General features: G+C 32.2%; 1 protein-coding gene across 4 annotated transcripts in view; it reads right to left on the bottom strand.

Moving 5' to 3' along the window:
• Positions 1-1,300: 1,300 nt before the first annotated feature.
• FNBP1L (formin binding protein 1 like) overlaps positions 1,301-24,613 on the bottom strand; it is an 86,466-nt gene continuing 63,153 nt past the window's right edge. The window contains exons 8-16 of one of the 4 annotated variants that reach the window (XM_016134232.2): positions 24,182-24,328; positions 22,248-22,451; positions 20,656-20,814; positions 15,757-15,771; positions 12,895-13,004; positions 9,093-9,225; positions 8,631-8,725; positions 6,481-6,629; positions 1,301-5,011 (exon numbers count right to left, since the gene is read on the bottom strand). In XM_016134232.2, coding sequence (XP_015989718.1) covers positions 4,833-5,011; positions 6,481-6,629; positions 8,631-8,725; positions 9,093-9,225; positions 12,895-13,004; positions 15,757-15,771; positions 20,656-20,814; positions 22,248-22,451; positions 24,182-24,328 — 1,191 coding nt within the window. In that variant the 3' untranslated portion in view covers positions 1,301-4,832. The remainder of the gene's footprint in view (positions 5,012-6,480; positions 6,630-8,630; positions 8,726-9,092; positions 9,226-12,894; positions 13,005-15,756; positions 15,772-20,655; positions 20,815-22,247; positions 22,452-24,181; positions 24,329-24,613) is intronic. The other 3 variants (XM_036236541.1, XM_016134235.2, XM_016134234.2) reach the window with 3 other exon arrangements.

Below are 24,613 nucleotides of genomic sequence, written 5' to 3'. Positions count from 1 at the left end.
CTGAGTTTACCAAATCGACTCGTTGCTAACTCCCATTCTCGACAATGCTACTGCCATCTTATAAAAACAAGTAGGAAGTCTTGTCAAATACTAAAATTGTGCTAACATCCAAAGAATTATGTCTATAGAGTTCCCCATTTGTATCTAAAGAAGGGAATGAGGCTAAATTGATGTGACTTAAATTCTTAGGACCTAAGTCAGTTGCTCATTACATTTTCTCCTAAATGCTGACAAAATTATCTAGTACTTTTAAGAGTTTTCAAACTTCCCAGACTTCAGTCTTGAAAATTTTTATTTCCCTATCCCCCAATCTTTTGGCACCTCATATTTTCTGTAGTTTTCTAGATTACTGACAGTGACTATACTCAGGAATATATCTGATCCCAGGTTTATGAGCTCATTGAAATAGCTTTGGTGTTTCTTTAGCATTTTTCACCTAAACTAATATTTTCCTCACAAAATCTGTTTCAATAAGTCTGGAGATACTTTTCCTTTGTTAATATTATTATAAGGATGTTATCTTTTCCTAGCAAGTAGAATTTGACTTCCCTGATCTTAGTTCAGATAGTAAAAGCCCTTTTCATTGTTTTGAGTGTTCTTGTTGACACTGTTATCCTGCTATTTTGTTTTGTGTGTCCGATTTCCAAGCTTGGCGTGGATCTCTAAATTTTATTCTCAATGATTACAATCCCTCATTGTTCAAGATCAACCCTGAGTTTTATTCTCTTAGCGTTTCCAGAAGTAACTAGTCATAGCTTTGTATTTGCCCTTTTAAAAAGTTGAATGTTCTGACATTAAAACTTCCTAAAATGACAGATATGACACTAATTATAGCAAACATTCTCTCTTTCCATGCTTTGAAATGCCAAGAAGACAGGGGTGCTTTTTCTGACTGATCAGATATTCAAGAAGAAGCACAGGAAATGCTGAGCAATGTGTGGCTAGATTGAGCTATGTGTGGTGCAGAGACAGTTCTCATGGATGCAGAGAAGACAGTGTAAAAAGAAAGTCTGTGCAGCACAACTACTATAGAACAAAGATAAAAAATGCAAATTATTACACTCAAATTCACTCCAGAGAAATAGTTAACTTTTTTTCTTTAGGAAAGCTTGAGTGAAACTAAAACTAGAAAAAAATTTCCAAACCTGCTTTGTAAAACAGGTTGCCCAATACAGATGTTTCCATTTATGTAACTTGTCATCTACTTTGTATTATCTGAAATTTAGCACATTCAAGAACAAAATCATGACATTTCTCTAGTTCACATACCAATGAGATATAACACACTATACACCTTAACTGACCATGAAAAGATTGTTTTATTCCATGAAAATATTCTCAACAGAGAACACTATCTTAAACAAAGCATTTACCATTAAGAAATCAACATGTGCACAAAAAGAGTAAAAATTACTGAAAAATTAAAGATTTTTTTTGGACAAGTCACATGTTCAAAATTTAAGAATGATTTAAACTGTGCAAGTACAAATGTCTTTCCTATTGTAATAACCCATATACAGGTTGCACTATTCCACATGAAGGAACTTGCCTCCTACGGAAGCAAATCCTACTTTTAGAAAAACAAACAGTAGCTTGAAAAGAACAGTTAGTCCTTACAAGAAAACCTTAAACTTTGCCCTCTGTGGCTGCTAGCCAAAAAAACACAAGCACTTCAGGCTTTGTACAGAAGACAAACACAGCCAGATCACATTTCCTCCTCATTGCTAACCTTTAAAATACAAATAGCACTAGGATTTAAAACTACTTTATGTAGTCTGTCAGTATTGAATAATATCACATTATATAAATAACCCTGTAACGAGATTCAAAATCTAAACTTTATAGTTTACTAGCCTCAAAAGTAATACACTATATGTCAGCTGTGTAACAGGAGCACACTTGATCTTATGAAGGCATTAACTTTAAAATTGTCATTCAGCTTTAGTATAACTGGTAGTACGATTCAAACAACACTGGGAAAAAATTATTAAAGCAGTCACACGGCTTCTAAAATATTGCTTAAAATCCAACAATACACAGACCATTTCACGTTCTCTTTCTTCCCTCAAAACAGTAAAGAACCAAATTAATGAAGCTTCCATTGGTACAAACAGCCCCCCACCCCCACCCATCTCCCTATTAAACACCACTAAGAAATTAGTTAAGATACAAGTCATTAACAGAACCACAAATGTGAGGCAGGACAACATGAGCAACAGGGCACTAACAACAATTATATTTACAAGTATAAACATACAGAAATTTCCATTTTACAAGTAAAAGTGCACATAGATCATTACAAAGTTCCACTAAATTTTATCTGGTTCAAACAAAAGTCTCACTTGGAAACATTATAATTGTAAAAATAAAATGAGAACATGATAACCCCAATTAAAAGACAATGGGGTAGTGGGGAGAGAAAGGTCCATAAAACTTCTCATAAAAACACTAAGTAAAATGGACTTGAACATGTCTTTAGTTTGATGCAGAAATTTGAAGATGCACCATCAAACATGGCAGAGCTCTAAAAGCCACCTACCGAAGCTACATCGGCAGCTGCAGCAGCCCTGCCGAGTTAAAGGAGGTCGCACTGAGCTGACATATAAAGCCCTTGTGGGATACTGTAGTGGTAGTGTTGGCAATCAACAGATTTAGGCACTCTAGTTTAAGGCAGCATTTGAATGGAAGCAGCTGACTTCTGACAATAGTCCTTTGTCTTGAGGTGGTGAGTATCTTCTGTGTTTATTATGCCAGGATTTCAGTGCTGACTATAGATTCTTCCCAGACTGGGGTGCTGAAGATGTGTCATGTCTCAAAGAGTTCTTTCAACTGGGCTGTAGGCTAGAGCAGAGATGTTTTCTTTTTCTTATCATAAATACTTCAGGTTCACAAACTACTTCTTCATAATGCCAAAACTGGAATGTTTTGCAGTGGGGAAGTTACAGCAGCATACACAAACACTAGGATGGAAACATTAGTGCTGGAGATGTTTGACAAAGTGATGTGCACTACAAATGTAAAACAAAACAAAGGCTTTGACAAGAACAAGAGATTAAAAAGACATGCCTGAAAATCTAGCCCGATCACTCTAAACATGCAACAGGATGTTAAGCAAGCAGAGGTGGCGCAGGCAGACACTGACAAATGGCAAGGATTCTAATAGACAATGAGACTAAAAGCCAATTAAAACAGAGCTGGGATGGAGATGGTCCTGGTGGGACAGCTAAATGTAAGAAAAATTTAATGACAACGCTGCGCTCTGATTTAGAAATCAGTAAAATAAATGGAAAAAGTTAGCCAATTATTGGCTTTCTCCCCTTCATGTCAAGTAACTGTGAATGAGAAATTTAAGAACTGGTATTACAATGATTGTTTAAAATAATGTATGGAAATACTAATGAAGTTAGTAGAAAATAATGTCTGCATGCACTCATGCAACTTGCTTCTCTCACTCTCTCTTTGAGCCTGACAACTCTAATACCCTCCCCCCAAAAGCAGCTGCATGTAACCTCCTTCAACATCTTGCCCATTTCCTCTGAAACCCTCTTCAGGAACCTGCAGTCCAGGAGGAAAAAGAAAAGAACAATTACTGAAGACCTTTGGTAAGACCAAAAGGGGTGCTCAGTTTAAAGTGTCCATCCTAAATGTCTCTAAAATCATTTTATAGTCAGCTTTTGAAACACCAGAAAAATCTGGAACATGAGCAAAACTAAAGACCAGTCTACTTCCTCACTTCACTTCACATAACTAGCACTGCACAATCCAGCAAATGCTTGTTGAATTTAATTAGGCGGGGGGGGAGGGGAATCTATTTTAATAACTGATGATTCAGCTAAAATGAGGCAATGCCCTAAATGGTGGCACAGATATCTTCTTCCAACTCAGTTAGTTAAAAAAAAGCTGTCTTTCTTTTCAAAGAAAAATGTGCCAGTACTTCTCCTCCATTCACAATTTCCTTTCTAAGTTTAGGTAGAACCTATTTTCATATAGATAACCACTACAAAATAAATAATCACTAAAGTAATATTCCCAAAAGTATTTTCAGGATGAAAAATATAAACATTAGATTAATTTGGAAGGAAGCCTGTACATTATTGCAAATTACTAGTAAGCCTGAAAATATTTTCGGGTCTCAAAGGAAAGCCATATTATTCACATAAGAGCTACATCAGGTTGATTTATTTTGCAGGTCTCTTGATTTACCTACTACTAAAATAGATTTTGTGCTATATACTGATTTTCTTCCTTTAGGAAAATTAGTTAAGAACAGGAAGAAAAATGAAAATGGTTATATTCTTATTTTATCCAATTAGCCAGCTATTACTTTTATTCCTAGAAACTAGCTAAATTCAAACTCCTATGCCAAACCTCTCCTTTGGGAGTCAGCTTTCTATAGCATCTCCAAGAAGTTTTGCTTATTTGAATTCACTACAGTCACTGTGTTCTCTAAATGTTTTCCGTGTGTGTGGGGGAGGGGGGCGGGTGGATTAGGAGCTGAGGAGCTTTTATCTACGGATTCCTGCCTAATAGATCAAATTATATGATTTATAAGGCAGAAAACATAAATCCTTCAAACAGACTTAAGCAGGACATAAAGCAAAAGGCATCAATTAAGCTTCACACCAACATCACTCAAATGGTAAAGCGTCAACAAGAGCAGTTTCTTGGGGTAATATTCACATCTCCAAAATCGTGCCTACATTCAGCTCACATAGTGAACAATAAATCTTGGATGCCCTTTAAGTTTTCTTATGTTTTCCCACCCGCTGAATGTGTTTTCATTTTATTTTATCGTGCTTTTGTCACACATATCACAAAGCTGCCTGGTTAGTTCAGATGTAAGTTACTGCACCTTTACTGTTTTTCTCTAGAGTTACATCTATGTATGATGTGGGAACGTAGCCTTCTTCACCATTCTGTCTCCGAGCTCTTGTCCATCCGTCACCTTTGTCCTCCTCAATAATGTATAGAACTTCACCTTCTTTCATTGCCAGAGTACCTTCATTATGTCCTAGATAAGAGTTTTCATAGTACAAGCATAATTAAGCACAGCAACAATTTCAAGTAAAAGTTACAAACACAACACACAAAATAACATGAAACCCTACTAGATTTCAATGCACCTAGAACTATGGGTCCGAGGATTCTTATTAGCAACATTTTGATGACACTTTGTAGTTTACCCAATACTTTCATATATATTATTCCATTTAAGCTGCAATAACCTTGCGAGGCTGGCATTAACATTCTCCCCACATCCCATGTAACAGATGAAGGATCTGAACCACAATGACATTATATAATTTAAAAGGATACTCTAACTCTTATTTCACTAATCCAACTCCTTTCCTAAATTTGACTAGTGCTGTTATCTAAAAATCCAAGCAATAAGGATCAGAAAAATAGTAAGAAGACAGTGAGCAGTGAGAGGGCGAAGAGACAGACAAAAAGAATGTAGTTCAAAGAAAGAGCAGAGAGCAATGCACAAGTTCAATTCTGGTGATGGTAGAAGAAAAATGGTCATAGCTACAAAGCACAAACTTCCTTCAAACCCTTATTAACCTCCAGGCTCTCTTTTTTCTCAATCCCCAATCACTCTCAACCTGCTTAGCATTAACAATTTTTCACAAATGAATCTTTATTGAACATATGCTGAATTCCTTCCCTAGATTACTCTCTAGATTACATTATAGCAAGATCTTATTTAATATTATTTTCTTAGAATGAGGAGTAACTAAAGATTTTACTCAATTTTAAAACTAATACAATGAATGTTGGGGAAGGACCTTAAATCAAATACTATCTTAAAATAACTTATTTGTAAAGGTGTTACGATGTTCCTCTATGAGTTCCTCTGTGAGGAAAAGGATTTTTCAGAGTTCAAGAGAGAGAAGGGTAACTAAAACTCAGCAGGAGAGGGCCACAATGATTTCCTTCCCTCAAAAAGTTTGTCATCCAACAATCACAGAGGAAAAGGTGGCACAGTCAGACGCTACCACATTTTCTCCTTCCCTCACCTGAAAATGTGGCCTACAGCATCAGGATATGATGATGGCATTCAGATATGCCATTTGCCTTGTTCCTGTCTCCCAATGTTAGCAAGTTACAGAGGAAAGCATTAAGTGACATCTATCAGCCTTCTACTTCCTGGGTTGGGCTACATGCTCAAGTTGCCTCAACTTTGATGATTATGTGTAGCATTACTCAGACCTCTAGGGGAAATTCTATATTGACCAAAGTTGATAATTAAATAATAATCTGTATTAGGATGCTGATAACATAGGTAATTTTCTTTCAATTTCATGTATGGAAAAAAAAATCTCTATATTTGTAATACAGTTAAATAAAATCAATCATACTAAAGAACTAGGATTATAATTTTCTGACAATGTATTATTTAGCTGAGGACTCTAAAGTGCATGACTCTTGTATGTAGACTCTAAAGAACCAATTTTAGCAAATATATTAGAAAAATCATACCATCAAAAGGGTAAATAGCTTTGCAGTGTCCAATAGCAGGCAAAGGGTCGTCATCTTCAAACTCATCATCAAACTCATTATGGTGTCCATGCTGTTGGGGTGGTCCACGAACTTCTTGGTTTGCATCATCAGTGTAACTTCCCTCAGGGCTATAGAACATAAAATGATTTCTGATTAAGTATCATAAACATGGGAATGTTTTATGTTATCTACAAGTTGATCTCACAATCAATTCAAAGAATCTATCAATGACACAGTTACAATTAGGCCTTTATTTTCTTAAACGCTGACTATATATATACATATATATAGTGTATATATAGTATATATATAGTGTATATAGAGTATATATATAGTGTATATATACTCTATATACATATATATATAAATTGCTTCTAAAACAAAATGCTTTGTTGAATTTCCTGAAATTAAAAAATTAGAAGACTACACTGTTCTAGACACATAACATGTATTCAGTAAATATGTCTCACTATCACCAACCAGGTCCAGAGAGAAAACGTAAAGATGTAGTGAATGTTTGTCTTTCATCATTCTGGATTCATCGCCCTCTCTTTTGGCAAGATAACCCTAAAATTCCTTAGGGAGCCCAGCCAGACACATGTTTAGTTCACAGGCTTCAGGTAAAGTTGTTCTGTCCTGGCTCCAGAGGGCCCATCTTAGCACAGCACTTGGATGGCCAGAGTGAAGAGTTCATGAGTAGGTCTGTAACCCAGCTGGATATAAGAGATGCACAGAGACCTCAGCTTAAGATTGTTGAAAGAGAAGCTCCCTTCCTTTTCCACTGGACTTTAACCTGAAGAAATGAGCCTAGACCTTTGAAAGATCACCAAATTTTCAGATCATCATTTTTAGCCTTAAAATGAAGCCAATACAGTGGAAGGTAGAACTTGACACGGAGAGAAACTGAGTCCTGAGGATATCATCTGAGCTCCTAGATCAAGCTCTCCCTAAAGCCAGCCAATAAAATCGCTTTTTAGTTTAAGCCACTATGGGTAGAGCAATTCATTCTGTCACTGAAAACCAAGACTCCTAGTAAAGTCAATTTCCAATTAATCATGTTAAGAAGGAAGTTAGTAACTAGAAAATCCAAAAAATGTAGGTAATCCAAAGGCATTTTTTTCTTAAAAATCTTTTAAATCAAAGAGAGAAAATGTTAATTTTTCTAAAGAATCAAATAAGATTATAATAATTTTAAAAATCTACATATTTAGATTTAGCATCACTTTCAGTATGCCTGGAAGCCATTCCTCAAATAACATGAGCTAAGAGATCAGATCATTTTAATCTGGGTTTTACCTAATAATAAAAACTAAAATATTTTTGGATATCTCTTGATATACTAAAGCTAGGTACGCTTTCAAAAAGTAGTATCAGAAGAAGAGAAGGAGGAACTAACGTCTGTCAAGAACATCTTGTTACCAGATATTTTACTAGTGGATACTTAACGTACATTACTTCGTTTATTATTAATAACCCTGTATGATAGGCATTTAAATCTCTATTTTGTATTCTAGAAAACTGAGACTCAGAGAGCATTAAAAATGAACTCGCTCAAATTACACTGTAATTAAGCAGTAAATCAAGATTTCTCAAATTCTTTCTAAGGTGAATCCTAATTTGTTCGGCTTTATTATAAAAAAGAAAAATATTATACAGAAGGGAAATGTCACTAATAGTATGAAAGGAAACTTAGCAAAATGCCTTTTAGAAGCTCTGGTCCAAACTAATGATATACATTTTTTTCCCTTCACAAACATTTGAGTAAGTTGACAGTTAAATTTTTCTTTGGCATTAGATACCCAACTCCATCTAAACCTTAAGGGAACCTTCCCAGCCTAAGTAAGGCACTTAAACCTCCAGATTGTAGCTCCAAGAATTTTCTATGTTCCTACCTCTGTTTTTGGATGCATGACAAACTAGAACTGAGCAGAAATATGAAATTTTATACTTCACCTGTAGCTGTTGTAAAAAAACAAAATTGTTTTGGTTCAAAAGATTGATGATGTTATTAAAAGCCAAAGTTGTTAAATGAGGAAAAAAGAAAAAAAAACATTACATGAAATTTAGGACAATAAAGTAAAAAAAGTCTGAGGGAAGAGAAGAAATACAATACAAAAAAAAAAAATGACCTTTCTCGTCCCTGTGTTACGAGATGATTTATGTCACTGCTATGTCTTCTGTCTCCTCTCCCACCTGTTTTGCCTTCAACTTCAGAGAGCCAAGCCTTAGGAAAAGATAAATAAAACTGAGAATAAATATTTTTAAAAGCATATAAGAAATTCTACATTTAAAATCTGCTTTGAGTTTGTATGATTATGTAATTCTTAAGTAAAAGAAACTTTTATTCCAATTTGGTCAGTGGTCAAATTTATAGCTAATAAAAACTATTCTAAACATTTAGTTCATAGTTATATAAAGTTTTAATTAAAAAGACTTTAGTGAGGGACTAAACATTATAAACCATAATACTTTACTTTTAGATTATGAACCTTAAAATTAAAAAATATTTGAATTATAGCAAAAATCAATATATCATAATGAAGTTTATACAAATGAATTTATCTTAGATAACTGCTAAATAACAAATCTACCTCATTCTTGTGGATTTCCATTCGTAGGCGGTCAATGTTATTCATGGTCTCTGCTAATTTAGGCTGTAAACTTCCTGGATCCCCCATTTGTGGATTTTTCTCATACACATCTTTCATTTTGTTGAGTGCTTCTCTAAAAACAAAAAGGAAGTCATAGAATTAAGTATTCGTTCTATATGTTCCCAGATAAAAGTTTCATTTGATGCGGGGGACCCACATGCAGCCTAATCTGAAAAGAGTCATATATCTATTCAAGTCTAGTCAAATATTACCTGATTAAAGATAATGTGCATAAAGCAGAAAATGTATATAATAGAGTCTGTAATTTATGGAGACAGTCTTTTAAAACATTTGGAATATCAAAAACAAAACAGATTTCATTTCTCATTTACTTCCTAAGTGAGAGTAAACACACACACACAACACACACGTTTAATCAAAGGCTGGAAGATATTCCTCAATATTCCTAAACTCAAACTCACTATAAAAAGACATATTATTCCACCTTTTCTCAGTTCACAGAATCACTGTCTTCCCACTCATCTATGCTAAAAATAGGAATGCCATCTTTAACTTGCCCCTCCCTTTAAATTCAGTTATTCACCTCCTCTTCACTAACGCATCAATCAGCTCTCCTTGACTCTAAATCTTATATTATTGACTAATATTCCTTAATACTCTTTTCTTCTTGATCTCCTGGAAAATACCTTTCTTTTCCCTTCTCTCTTCTACTATCTCATAATCTCCCTTACTGGCTCCTTCTCTTCCTCTATTCATCTTTCAAATATGTGTTATATAAAATGACACAGGTTTCTTCTAATCTTATCATACATTCCTCCTTCTTCAGAAGGGTTTTCCCAGTTTCACTGAGATATAATCAACTCTTATTATTTTAATATCGCCTATCTTCAGATGACTCTCAAATATGTATCACCAGTCCTCTTTAAGCTCAATTTCCAAACCCAACTAGATTCCTTCAGATGGATTTTTCAACATATTTCAAAACTCAACATAAATAAAACCACTATCTTTGCTCCACATTTATTTTTTCTTACTGTTTCAATTAAGTCTTCATCTGTAATCCTGAGCTAAAAAGCCTGTTGTTTTTTTTAATGCCTCCATTTTTCTCTTCTTCGACTTCCAATCAGGTGAAAAGACTGACCTACTGTGTCTTTGAAATGACTCATATCTACTCCTCCTTTCTATTCCCAAGACATGTCTTATTTTAGGCCCTCAGCATCTCTCACTCAGATTATTATTAAGCCTTCTAATTGGTCTCCTTGCTGCCAATGTCTTTCCTATACAATCTACTTTTCATACAGTTTTCACTTATCTTTCCTTAGAGCACAGAGGTGATAATATCACCTCCTCTCTCAACAACTTCTGGTGACTCTCCCATCCCTACAGAATTCCACAAAAAAATGCATTCAAGACTTTTCATAATTCATCCTATGCCTTTTCATAGTTATCTTCTGCTATTACAGTTCACACAATTTCTAATCAAGTCTCCCTGGCCTACAGCAAATTAATTCCAGGCCATGCAAGGAAAATATATACATTTCTGTGCCTTTATTCTTGTTTTCTCTTCTTCTTTGAATGCTCCCACTCTCCTCTTACTGTTTAACTTCTTATCTAACTGACAAAACCCTACTCTCCCATCAAGGTCTAATTCCAATGTTCTGGAAACAACAGGCTACTACTGTTTGGATGCCAACTCTGACATTTACTAGCTACCTCATCTTAGACACATTATGGATTTATTTGATACTCGATTTCTCCATCTATATACCAGGGACAATAATTTCAGAGGGCTATTTTAAGGAGTTCAATGACATACTCCATGTAGAAGGTATAGCTCACTTCCTAGTATACAATAAATCCCTCGATAAACATTAGTTTCCTACACCATCACCCTTCCTCTTCCCTCAACATCTCCCTAATGAAGTTTTTAATTATGCCAGTAAGAATTTATTATTTTTTCTCTAGGTTCCCCCAGAATTTTATTTATATCTCTATTAGCAGCTATCATAATCCAGCTAATACAGAAATTGAAGTGTTTGAGTCTTATCTTTCCCAATCAGAATGTGGGCCTCTTATGATCAAGGACTGTTTTATTCCTTTTCATATCTGTTTACAGTTCTGGCAATCTATTACATATGGTTAGCCCTAAATATTACATTATAAGTTACAATTTTCCAGATACCACTTGCATGTTGCTCTAGTATAAATATTTTAACATTTAAAAATTATTTCATGGGGACATAATGTACACCAGGGTGAGTATAGGTTATAAAAATATTGTATTATTTGAAAGTTGCTAAGACAGTAGATCCTCATTACAAGAAAAAAAATTTTTAACTATATATGGTGATGAATATTAAATAGACTTATTGTGGTGATCATTTTGCAATATATACAAATATCGAATCATTACCCTGTATACCTGAAACTAAATGATGTTATATGCCAGTTATACTTCAAAAAAAAAATCATATTTTGAGTTTGATCCTCATTTTCTACAGATCAATTTTTATGAATTGCCCACTTGCTAAAATTTATTTGTAATCCCTTAAAGGAATACTCATGGCACTTTCATAGTCATTAGACATCCACAGAGTTGTGAAAAACTTGAGTCATTTGATGCACAAGTACATTCTCAGCTGAGGTCAAACAAGAAGATGCTCTAACTTCTTGTTTCTCCTCTGATAGTCTGAATAAATGTCCTTTGTGTGGTCTGGTGTCCTCTTTTTTTTTTTTTTTTTTTTTTTTTGCATTATTGTGTTCTTTGTTGGTGATTTTTTCTGTTTAAATAACCCCTAAGAATAGTGCTGAAGTGCTATCTAGTGTTCCTAAGTGCAAGAAGGCTGAGGTGCCTTATTCAGAAAATACATGTGATATATATGTATGTTACATAAGGTCTGTTCAGACATCAGCCCTGAGTTCAAAGGTAATGAATCACTATATATTAAATAATGTTGTCTTTTAAAGGAATACACATAATAAAAGGTTATGTACATATCAGTTGATAAAAATGTTGTGGCCAGATGCTAAATGGAAACCGACCCAATATTTTCTGTTTCAGGATTCACTAATTCAAGTGTTCATAAGTGACTTTATAAAGCATAACTGCCCCAAGTAATGAAAATTGACTGTAATGCTGCATTTCATTTATGATTAAGCATCCAATCACAGATAATGTACAATTCTTAACATCAAAACCTTAATGGCTCATGTTAAGAGTTTAAGCTCCAATTTTATCTTCAATGTAAAAGCAAAAAGTCAACAATCCATGTAATAACCCTTCATTCACCTTAACTGTCTGTGTTCATTAAAACAAAACGACTAAAGAAAACTTTATGAAATTAACAATTAAAGCTGTGAGTGAATGAATATGAAGCCATAAGTAATCAAGCACTGTCGATATATTTTGATGCAAACGAAATAATTACCACTTCAGGTTTTTACTGAACTCAATCCATATACCAAAGCAAAATGAAAATTCACCCAACCCCTCTTGATAATGAGTCATCAACCAATTTTGTAAATGTATGGAAGGCATAAATATATGTTAGCATCCAATAAGCAATCTGCAACCTAAGAAATTCTCTTAACATTTCATTTTCACTTGCAGTATGGCAACTATAAAATTTTTCGAAGATTAGGAGTGTGTTTTTTCCCCTCAAAAGATATTTCAATTAGGATGTATGATTTTTAAACTTTTTATACATCACATTTAAACACATCATTCGGAGTAGACCCTGAAAGAAATAATAATGATAGAGAGGAGTTAATGGAAAAATACTTTTGGTCTGATTCTTTTTGTAGTTCTCTGTTAAGTTCATCAATGCGCTGCTGTAGTTTTTTACGCCTCTGTTCTGGTGGCAGATGACTGAAATCTTCTAGTGCTGGGCCCTGAAAAGAGAATCTAAATCATTACAAAAGGTATTTTCAAGAAATGTTATTTTAACAAATACCCATTATAAAATAAAAATACATGTTAATTTTAAGTTTAATTTCAAAGTAGCTAAAACAACCCCTTTTAAGAAAAAGAAATCTACATAAATATGTGTGTATTAACTAAAACAACTATATTAATAAAATGATTCAAATTCCAGTCCATTTATAAAATAATTTAAGAGAATGGTAAAAATATCACCAGATACAGATAACTGGTAATGACCAATATAACATTACTCCTAGGTCTTGGCAGAGTTAAAATACATACGAATCTTCTCACAGCAACAACAAAATGAAAACACATAACATTTCTCATCTATACAAATTATTATTTATATATAACATATTACATTCCCAAATCACACTGACTGTCATGACAGGAAATACAAATGTTCAGACTGAAAATCTGAAGTTCATATAACTGAATTAAGTAAACAACTTACCTCATAAAGACAATCTAACTAATAAAATGTTACTACTACATATACTCTTTGAATGATTACATTTATTAAACCATTCTATTCTTTAGAAACAAAACATACTTGATCATTAAAAAACAAAAGCTAGAACTATCCACTGAGTAAAGTTTAAGGAGAAATTAGATTCCAATAAGAAGTCTATTTTCAATTATCCTTTTGTACAACCAAATAACATACCTCTTTTGTTCCTGAAAGAACGATATAATCCAGAGAGAAATAATCCTTCTTTAGGAAGTGGAAGTACACTTGATGTTTAAAATTCTTTTTAAAATTTAATATAGTTGCTTTGATATTCAAGTAACTATACCATTTAAGAAAAAGTGCTAGTATTTAGATATAAATCTCTGATTCAAATGTTATCTTTTTCTCATAAATGTTAATCATGTCACTCTTTAGTTATCTTATCAGAGATTATAAAACATAGCCAATATTAGCAACTATTGATTCCATTTCATATAAACCCATATTTACATAGAGTTTTTGTACAGTCCAAACACTGATGACACCTATCTCATTCTTCATTTTTCTTTTTAAATTGATAATGTTAAGAATACACAAGTTCAATTTTTAAAGTGTTGTTGAAATGAGCTTCCAAAATAAATTCATCCTTGCTCTTTGGGCCACTTACTCCTATAACATATATGCTAAATAGATTTATTTCGCCATCTATAAGAATGGTTCCCTTACTTTTAAAAAAGAGAAAACTCACTTTTAGGATGAGCCATGATCATATGTAATATCTAATGAATAACAGAATCTTTAGAATTTTTCCCAAGAGGCCTGTACATTATGGACATTCAACAAGCGTGCTTATAAAGAAGTAGGGCACTTTATCTAAGTTGCTTTTGTTTTTTAATCTACCAGTAACCACACATAAAAATCTGTCAATCAACCAAATTTGACCTAAATAAATGGTAAAATTTCCTATCCAAGGTGTCTTTAAATTTAGCGGTCAATTGTCAATATAAGTTTTCAGTTTTACTCTAACTTATGGCACAGGTTTTAAAAACTATTACATGTGTGCCAAAGATAAAACTTTCTAATCTATATATTTTTATTTATTATTTATTATTTTTTTTTTAGGCAAGGCAACCCCTGGTTGATCTCACAGATTGCAAGGATCTTGTCATCTTACAATTCCTGTTTTTTACACCTACAGCACCTGGTCTTCCTAGGTGGTCTCCCATCCAAGTACTAACCAGGCCCAACCCTGCTTAGCTTCCGAGATCAGACAGGGTTGGGCTTGTAAACTAATCTACATATTTTCAAATATTCCTTAAAATTCTGAAAAACTAATGAAGTGAAGAAACATATTCCAACGTAATTTGATAATATTATAATAAACTCAAAACTACCTTTAAGTAAATCCACCAAATTTCCAGTTATGCCTAATCAAACCTTGTCAATTTATGAACAGTATGTACCTAGGCACTTGCATATCTAATATCCGATTGTGACTTTATAACTTATTCTTTTATAGAATATGAGAACTAAACCCACTCTATTTCCTGTAGGTATAAAGAAGACCACTGATGCATTTAACCACCTCTCCTACAAGGGAATTCATAAAAGGCCACACTAAAAGAGTGGTTTATTTTCTAAAAATGAGAAGCTATGTAAACACTCAGTAATTTTTTAGTTAAGTCTTCACAATGTACTTCTATTAATTTGTCTGAAATAAATGTGTAAAGGAGCAACAAGCATACATACACATACACACAATATCTAGTTTATTTGTGCTTTTACTCCTGTTCACAGTACAGAAGCAAGCACTAAACTCTATAATGAAATCAGTAGAAAAATTTTCATTCTTAGTGTTTGGAAAATCCAATGATTCTTATGATAAACTACAAATCAAATTTATAAAATTTTTTTAAAGGGTGTTAAGAAAAATCATTTTTGTTTAATTCTCCTTCTATAAAAACATAAACTTTGTTCTACCATGTAACTTTCAAAATAATGTTTAACTATAATTTTATTCTCTGTAACATGACAAGGACTATACACAATAACATTTAAGAATTTAATGGGTTGATTACAGGTTAAATTATTTTTGAATTTTTATGACATTAAGAGGTACTGGCATATGTTGGACTATGAATTAAATTATAAAAAGACATGTACAAGGTGAAATGTAGGGATGTACCTTACCACTTGTTTTGACTTAAAACAATGTTTTGAGATTACTTAATGTTGGCACAGTATATAAATCAGCACATAAGGCTTACCATCTTCACCGACCACTGAATAGTTCAATGAAAACAGAAAGAAATGGTAAATTATTCACATGAAACCTTTAATACAGAAGATGCAATAACCTATATATTTTCAAAGTATTAAAATAACTCATGTACATTTCACAATCCAAACAATTATGCCAGAAAAACAATTTTAAGTACATGTTTCAGAAAGTAAATTATTGCAAAAAAAATAATAATAATAAACATACAGTGATGATAATGGGCAGATATTTTCTAGGTGCAAATAAAACAAAAGTAAATAGTAATCATTCTATCGGTAATCATGTTATTTTCTTTAAAACACTTTTATCCATGTGGATTTCATTTATATAGCTCTTCATTCTCAGAATGTTAATATTTGAAGAGTCCAATGTTAAAGACTGAATATTTGCCATTTTAAAAGAAATCTCACATGAAGTATTAAAAAATGGAATGCTCTTCCCAATGCATTAAACATAACACCATTATCTGAATTTTTATAGTTCAAAATACTGCTTTGAATTTAAATATATCATGGGTAAGTGAGGATAACATTTCTACTCTAGTTTTAAGGTGCTTTTAAAAAATGTACAAACACATTACCAAAATAAGAAATGAGTCACCCAGATTCAAATTTCCCATATGTACTTCCTAATAGACACAAGTATATGGATTGAATTTTGCTTTGAAGATACAGCTTCTATTTTTCATTTTTTATTCTGAAATCCATATGTTCAAAAAGCAACACTAAAAATATAATTTCAATTTTTAGAAAACTAGTTAAAATTTATGCTTTCTGAAAATAAAATGACATAGCCAGAATACTCTCATAGAGTTATTATATATACTCATAGGTATACATAACCCACATTCTATGGGTTAGCAGGGTTCTGCAACTGGCATTGCATCTATCTAGCATCCCAACCAAATGTGTTAGACACGTGCTTGTGCATGCACATGTGCACGCGCACACACACACACACACACACACGCACGCACGCACAACCTCATGACCCTGAAAATACAGGAGAGCTCTACAATGTTAACCTTCACATTTACTTCATTTGATTAGCATCTTCTAAAATTTTTCTTTCCCTGTTTTCCAAATCATAATGTTTTAAAGTTTGAGGAATGTCAGGTAGAATTTCACATAAAAATATGAATTTCGATAAATAGCTAACAAAAATATCTACCCCTTATCTCTGATGAATTGGCCATATATATTAATGGTTATAATGATAGGAAAAGATGACATATGCTATCCATTATCTTTCCAAATTAAGCTTAACATTCTTTAGACTGTCAGTAGTTTTGGGGAACAAAAACCACAATTTATTTTGCTGTGACAAAATTCCTGATGAGATAAAAGGGTTTAAATTTTAAAGTTATTCATGGTCTTGTTACCAAAACAAGTTTTGATTTATCTTTTATAATTTTTACCAGCTAAATTTCTAAGTGATACAAATTATTTTTCTAGTTTTTATATTAATGTTTTAGAGAAAACATTAAGATAATTGTAACTAAAATATCAGCTGTTTTTAATCAAATTTTACTATCAATTAGAATATAAATTTACAGCTAAATAACATCATATTAGGGGATACAAAAAACTCAAGTTCTCAAAATATTAAAAATACATTGTTTTTCTTTTTTTAAGTAATTCATGTTCAATACAGAAATACCTTATACTCTTACATGCAATTATCCTGTACTTCCAACAAGAAAATCTCACATGCTCACTACACCTTAATAAATATGCAAGGAGCTAAAAAAGAAATTAGGATATTAAAATTATTAAGTATATTTCATTTAAAGATGGAAAAATTCTGAAAACTGTACTATAGACAGATAAAACCTTAGAAAAATGACTCTAGAAGTCTATAAGATTCTGAAAATATAGACATAAAACACAGACTTGCTATTGCTACATAAATCTACTTCTAAAAAAAAAAATAAAAGAATACCCCATAAAAGTAGTTAAAGGGTAAAAATTATTCATTTCCATATTAAGTAGTTAAGTTTAGGTGTGCACCAAATATTCATTAACGGATAATCTTGATGTCGCAGAAGGAATTTATAGACCCTTATCCCTCAGAAAAGGTATCACTGTCAAATTAAGAAACATTAGTCCAATATAACATTTCTCATATCCTTAAAGATACTGGGAACTATATATACTAGGTTTTCTTTTTAAAAATTTATCAATTTTTAGAAAAGCCAAAAAGCATGTATTTAGGAAAAATGATGTAACAAATATAGAGATAGTTTCTGATCTGAATGGTACACTCATCAGCTTTAAGAAATGTTAAAACTAATAATTTCACAATATATGTAGCTTGAAATATTCTGCTCTATATCTTAAAACTTATACAGTGATATATATATATTAATTATTTTTCAATAAAACTGGGAGAAATGACTATGAAAATATTCTATTTTTACAAAAATACCTGGAGATTTAATTTTTTTTTTTTTTAGGAAATTTACTTGGCTGGCTATTTCAGTGGAAATGTAAAAAGTGCCTAGAAGTGACTTAGTATAAAGTGTAGTGAATTCTCTGCTGTATGATATACAGGGAAGATGTTAAAAGAGAGTAGATCCTAAGAGTTCTCATTGCAAAACTTTTTTCTTTTTATTTATCTATATAAGATGATGGATATTAACTAAACCTATTGTGGCAATAATTTCACAATATATGTAAATCAAACCATCATACTGCACCTCTTAAACTTACATAGTGATGTATGTCAATTATTTCTCAATAAAACTAGGGGGGAAAAGAAACTTTAAGACTTAACTTTGTCAGCTTAATACACTTAAATGTAAATCTATGTAAGAACACATAACCTGGCTTCTTAAAATTTATCTTCTTTTTTCTATTTTGAGAAAATTCTTAAGTGGAAGAAAAACATTTCTAAGGGTTAATTTTGAAATGTATCTACCAAACTACCAAATACTAATCAAAACAAAGAAATTTTTCAATACCAAGGTTGTAATAAACTTTCCTTCTTGCTTTTCATCCAAACCCCTACTTGGTTTTCTGTCATATTTTCTATCTTGTATATGGCTTCTTTCTTTGGCATGATAGCTAATTTTAAAAGGGAGGATTCTGGCTTTCTAGAAGTAGGACCTCCAAAAAACTAATGTACTATATTTAAAATTAAAGCAATATGTGAAGATAAGACAAATAATCACAAAGCAAATACTTTTAAGTTCTACAGTAATAAAATTCTACCTATAAATTTTTCAATAATGAATATGTCACATTTTTAAGTTTCTCTTTCTAGGGCTCACAGTTCTAACTGCTTAAATCTTTTTTAATAGAATTATATTTACTTCATATGTTTACAAATATACTGTGTAGAATACTGTAACTGGGCCAAGTAGACTCAATGTGTAGATATATAAATGGTTACAAAAATGATTAATAGTAATTTCTCATGATTTATTTAACAACATAATATTTAATGTACTTTCAATCATCATACAAAGATGGGAATTAATTTTACCCTCAATTCAAGCAACAGAAACCCAAAATATGATTTCTATTGCCTATTACCTATTGCCCATAAGTATAATGCACACTCATTCACAGGAACTTTTCAAAATATCATGTATAATATTATCTACATACAGAAGTAGGTAAGGTAAACACAAAAAAGTTCATGTCATTATAGGAAAAAGAGAGTCCAAAAAGAGACAGAATACACTAAGACATTTCTGCTCCACTACTGACATCAGTTAAGTGTAACATATTGTTTTACTGGGAACACAGATAATAATGTAATCTTGCTCTAAATTAACATATATTGTTCTACATGTGGCCAAAAGAGAAACTCAATTAAAGCAATTTGAAGATAGGAAGGGCTCCAAACAGTAAGAAAAACAGACAGGCTAAGCAGAAAAGGAAAGAGAAGAAAGAAATGAAAGAGAAAGAAGGAAGAAAGGCAGAGAGGAAGGAGGGGACGGAGGGAGGGAAAAGAGCACACCAGCAAGAGGGAACCCAATTGTGCATATTACTGTTAATGATTAGACCTCATCTGACACAGATTTTGAGTTCTTATCCATGGGTTATCATACCTATGGTTTTCCTATGTTCAAACAAATCCCATAAATGTATCTAAATTATGAGCTATGACTATTACAAACACTCTCTTAAAACCAAGCATAAACAAGAAAAATTGGCCTCACTAATATAATGAAATAATGCTAATTTATCAGTAGTATAACAGATGTTGCTAAGTTTAATATTTGCTTTTCACTATTCTAGATTTTTTCAAATGCAGAGTATCTTTAGTTATAAGTAAATTTTTAAAAAGAAAAAAATTTTAAGTCAAGAAAACCAATTCCATGTAAATATTACCCAATAATATCTAGTATTTTAATAGGCTTTACAATTTACAAACTATCATCTATTATTTGATCTACAATTTTGATATTTAATATGCCTATCTTTAATTTTGTATTTAATTATTGAAAACTGTGCTTTATGCTCCTAAAAGTAGGGCAATTAAAATTGAACTTAATTTTTGGCAACAAAGTACTTTATAAACTGGCAGAAGTTATCATCAGTGACAATTACATGAGTAACTCCAGTGACAAATTACTGAAAGTCTTAAAAATGTAAATACATTACAAGACAATGGTGGACATGATTTCACAAACAAAAAAAAAATAGCTAACATGATTGTACCCAGCACCCTCTTTATAATACCATTCTTTTATGGTTGAGCATTTCAAATGTTATAAAGAGGAGTTGATTTTAACTTGAGGGCAGCTATACTTAATTCTGTGGTGTTTTTAAACTACATATTTATAGGAGAGCCTTATAATGAGGGTGGAGAGTATTTAAAGCCACACTACACACACAATAGGCCATCATGCATTTTAACCCATTTTTAAACTTACCCCTCTTTTGAGGCTTCTGAAAGAAGGAATTCTGGGCTTCCCTGTTTTTATTTCATTCATACAATAATGCACAGGCTCAATGGAGAATGTGAGAAACTGGGACCCATTAGGAGTACTGGATGTGAATAAACTAGTAGGGGTTAAGGGTGGGGACTGTGGCTAATATGGAAATAAAGAAAGGAATCAATAAGCCAAATGTGCATAGTTTTTTCCTAAATGAAATTTCTATTTTTGGCAACATACTTTTCACAAAATATATCTCAAATAAAATTTTCTATAAAAATATTATAAGAAAGTTAACATAGTTTTGCCAACATTGTCATTTTAAAAAGTCAAACTTACTTTTAAATAATGTATCATTTCATCACTTGATAATTTTTACAAACTTACAGATTAGAATTATAGAGTACACAAATTATAATGTTAGAGAGAGCAGTATGACCTTCTGATTTCTCTTCTGGTTTCTAGAATATTAACCACCACCACCTAGTTATACCTAACCTTTACCTGTCAAGAGATAAAGGTAGCAGCTACAGTTAAAGTTATCTAAATAGGTAATGTCTATGAAAATAATTTATTAAAACTGATTACCACAAGTAGACAAAAAATTTCATTACAGTTGTGGTTTTCCACTCAAACTGTTTCTATTTCACCCTTATTGCACCTCGTTTTTTTTTTGTTTTCTTTTTCTTTTAATCAGTATACCTTGTTTTTCTAAGCTCTCCTAGTTACTCTGATCTGAACTTTAAAAAGTCTCATCTCTCAGCTTCTTGACTGGACAATACTATTAAAAGCATGAATAAAGCTTGAGTTAACTATAATTGTGCTTTTAAATATATTTATAGGTATAATTTGAGCTAAGTTTTACCTACATTCATGTCAAGGTCAGAAAAATGAATTAAAAGGATCATGTGTGCTTTAATTTAGCACATCAGATTAAAAGTTATTATCTATTTTCCTACTGATATACTATTATAATCACTAAATTGATAAGAAAGATTAAGCACTCATCTATTCCATCTGCTCATCTGGTAAGCTATATTTATCTAAAATAAACAGCACGTCGAAAGAAAAGGTAGGTTCTAACAAGAAGTTAAGAGTGAGATCTTCTTAGTAAATCAGAAATTTTTAAAACTTCAAATAAGCACAAACATTGAGCCCTTCGCATTAAATATTCATATGGATAAAAATAACTTCATTAGTATAATCTATAAAACCTAATTTGACATCTATTACTGCTGTGGCCAATCATCCATTCTAACTGAGAACTGCAATTTTAGCGGTCATATAGGTAGATAATGATGTTTCCTTAGAAATTCTGACTGAAATTATATACAAATGAAATTTCAAAAGCATGTAATTTAAGAGATATTAACAACTTATTCTATTCATTATTAAGAAATGGTCAAATGCTAAATCTAATAATAATTTTTGCTATTAAGGTATAAAACTCTATGTTTCTAAAAGTGAAAAGTTCAATCATTCAAATCAAAATACTCTCTAATAATAAACATTATCCATTCAATACCTATACTGATTTAAATAACAAACTAAAACAAATTATTGGCACACAAGAATTTTATTACTCTTACCTTTGGTTTCTTTCCAAAGAGCCACAACTTGCCCTTGGCCTTTCCTACTGTGGTTTTGGCATCCACCTTCCCACTTTCCTGTTTGGATGCACTGATAGTCCCATCAGAAACTGTTCTATAAATATGCTGACTGAAATCTTCAAATGGAAAGTCTCCTGGAGGCTCGAATCCAGACTTGAAGGAGTCTACTACCATTTGAGAGTCCTATACACAAGAAATATGTTTTAAAAACCATTCTGTCTGCTCATAATACCACATTAACTTTCAAAACTTTAATCAGTGAAAAAAATAACAAATAAAAATTTAAAGAAATATAGCACAGTAATCATGTAAGGGTTAAAATGAATAATTTCTTCCTGTGACTTTGTAAAAACCTTATTTTAATCCCAATAGGAAAAAAACACTAATTTACAAATTACTTTGTTAATCTGTAATATTAATTAATGTTTTTACTCCATGCTTTAACCCACTGAAATTTATCAGAGGACTAGCTGGCAGATAAGAAAGGCCTGACTGACAAAAGGAATATAGAAAGAGGCTATACTCAAGTAGAAATGCTAAGCAGTTTCAAAGAAAAAAGGCTTTTTGTTTTACAGAATGTCTACAAAGTTGACCTTTGGAACAGATGAAAAGGCAGCTAATCGTAAAAGAGTTAAGACACAAGTAGAGAGTCTTTCATTCATCCAATGGGGAAAGGATAAATGAAATACATTAAATACATACTTGAGAATGTTAACAGAGCAATGAAGAAAGATCTCACAAAAAGTACTAAGTGCAAAATGCTACTTTGAAAATATAAAGTTCAATATATTTACCTGAAACTTTAAAACTCATATAAGTATTATATAGTATTTTGGGACATATATACTCTATCTGAATGTCCTAATGACACCTTAAACTCATTACTTTCAAACAAAATTTTCATACTCATCCCTATAAATTCCTCCCCACCTCTAACCACCACCTTTCCTCTTACATTCCCTATCTCTGTTAACAGTACATTTTGCCTGAAATGTAGTCCAAAGTCATCATCGAGTGTTATCTTTTTTCACTGCCACCACTACCAATCATTTGCTGAAGGGTAAGACAAGTGAGAGGAGGAGGAGGAACCTAGCTATGTTTGTAACTTTGGACCCAGCCATACCAAAATACAAATGTACTCTTGACTTCCCAGTTAAAGAATCCCAAAATCCTCTTTTCTTTTTAAAACTTAAGTCGGAATTCTATTTGCTATAGGAAGGATCCTCACTAATATAATACCAACTTTCTGTGAAGACTAAAATATGTGGTACATATTTGACACTCCCCAAACACTGGTTCTCTTCTCTTGCTCTTCCCTCATATCTTCAGTGTCTGCCAAGTATCCTTTTTGGTCACTCAATCAGCATTTACTGAGCAATAACCAGGTACAAGATTGCTAGACCTTAATCAAGATATAATGTGAGTAGAGATATTTCCTCAAAGGGAACAGGGCTGTGTTGTTCCTTCTACTTATAATGCCATCCTCCTTCCTCTTTCTCATTCCATACATTATCCATGCTTCAAAATCCAGTTCCAGTGCCAACTCTTGTGTTAAAAGCAACTCTTAGAACTCTAGATCTGACCATTTCCTTCCCTAAACTTTAGAGTAACAGAATAATAGAGATAGGTCACAGGTTATTTATACTCTTGGAGTAGATTGAAAAATTAGGGTGGGGTGAGGAAAGGGTTAAAACTCTTTTCTTTTAAACAATTAGAATGTAATATTTAGAATGATCCTCAGAGCCCAAAGGAGTACAATCTATTACCAGACTTTCTTTTATAGAATATAATTTAGAATCAACTACTCATCGTTTACTTCACCCCTTTTCTAAATCACTGCACTAACTTAAACTGCACATACATTTATTCAAACTGCAAATACATTTATTCAAATATAATTATATAGTACTTACTCTTCTTTCATCAACTGATTTTGCTGCAAGAATCATTCCTTCCAAACATTTTGAAATGATAGGAATAACTTTGCGTTCTGAGTCTGCAAATCCTCTGTAACACTCACTGAGTTTAATAGTCCTTCGTTCATCCATTTCTTGTAGTTGCTAATTAGAAATTATAAAAAAAGGAAAACTAATTTTTTTCATTCTGAAGCGATCCCCCCAACCAAAAGAAAAAAGAAAAAATTCAAGTTCTACCCTAATAGTTACACTATTATTAAAACCTTGTAACAAGTGCTATAGACTTATAATACTTACAGGCCTGTTAAATAACAAAAGAAAAAAAACCAGGATAACACTGGTTTTCAAACCTTCTAAAGCGACCCCATACAGGCTCTCACTCCCTGCCTCATACCACCTCCACCTTTCTTCCATTCTTTAATCAGAGCA

Source organism: Rousettus aegyptiacus, unplaced genomic scaffold (genome assembly GCF_014176215.1).
Source record: "Rousettus aegyptiacus isolate mRouAeg1 unplaced genomic scaffold, mRouAeg1.p scaffold_m13_p_1, whole genome shotgun sequence".
In the NCBI taxonomy this organism is placed as follows: Eukaryota; Metazoa; Chordata; class Mammalia; order Chiroptera; family Pteropodidae; genus Rousettus; species Rousettus aegyptiacus.
This window is presented reverse-complemented; position numbering and strand designations above follow the sequence as displayed.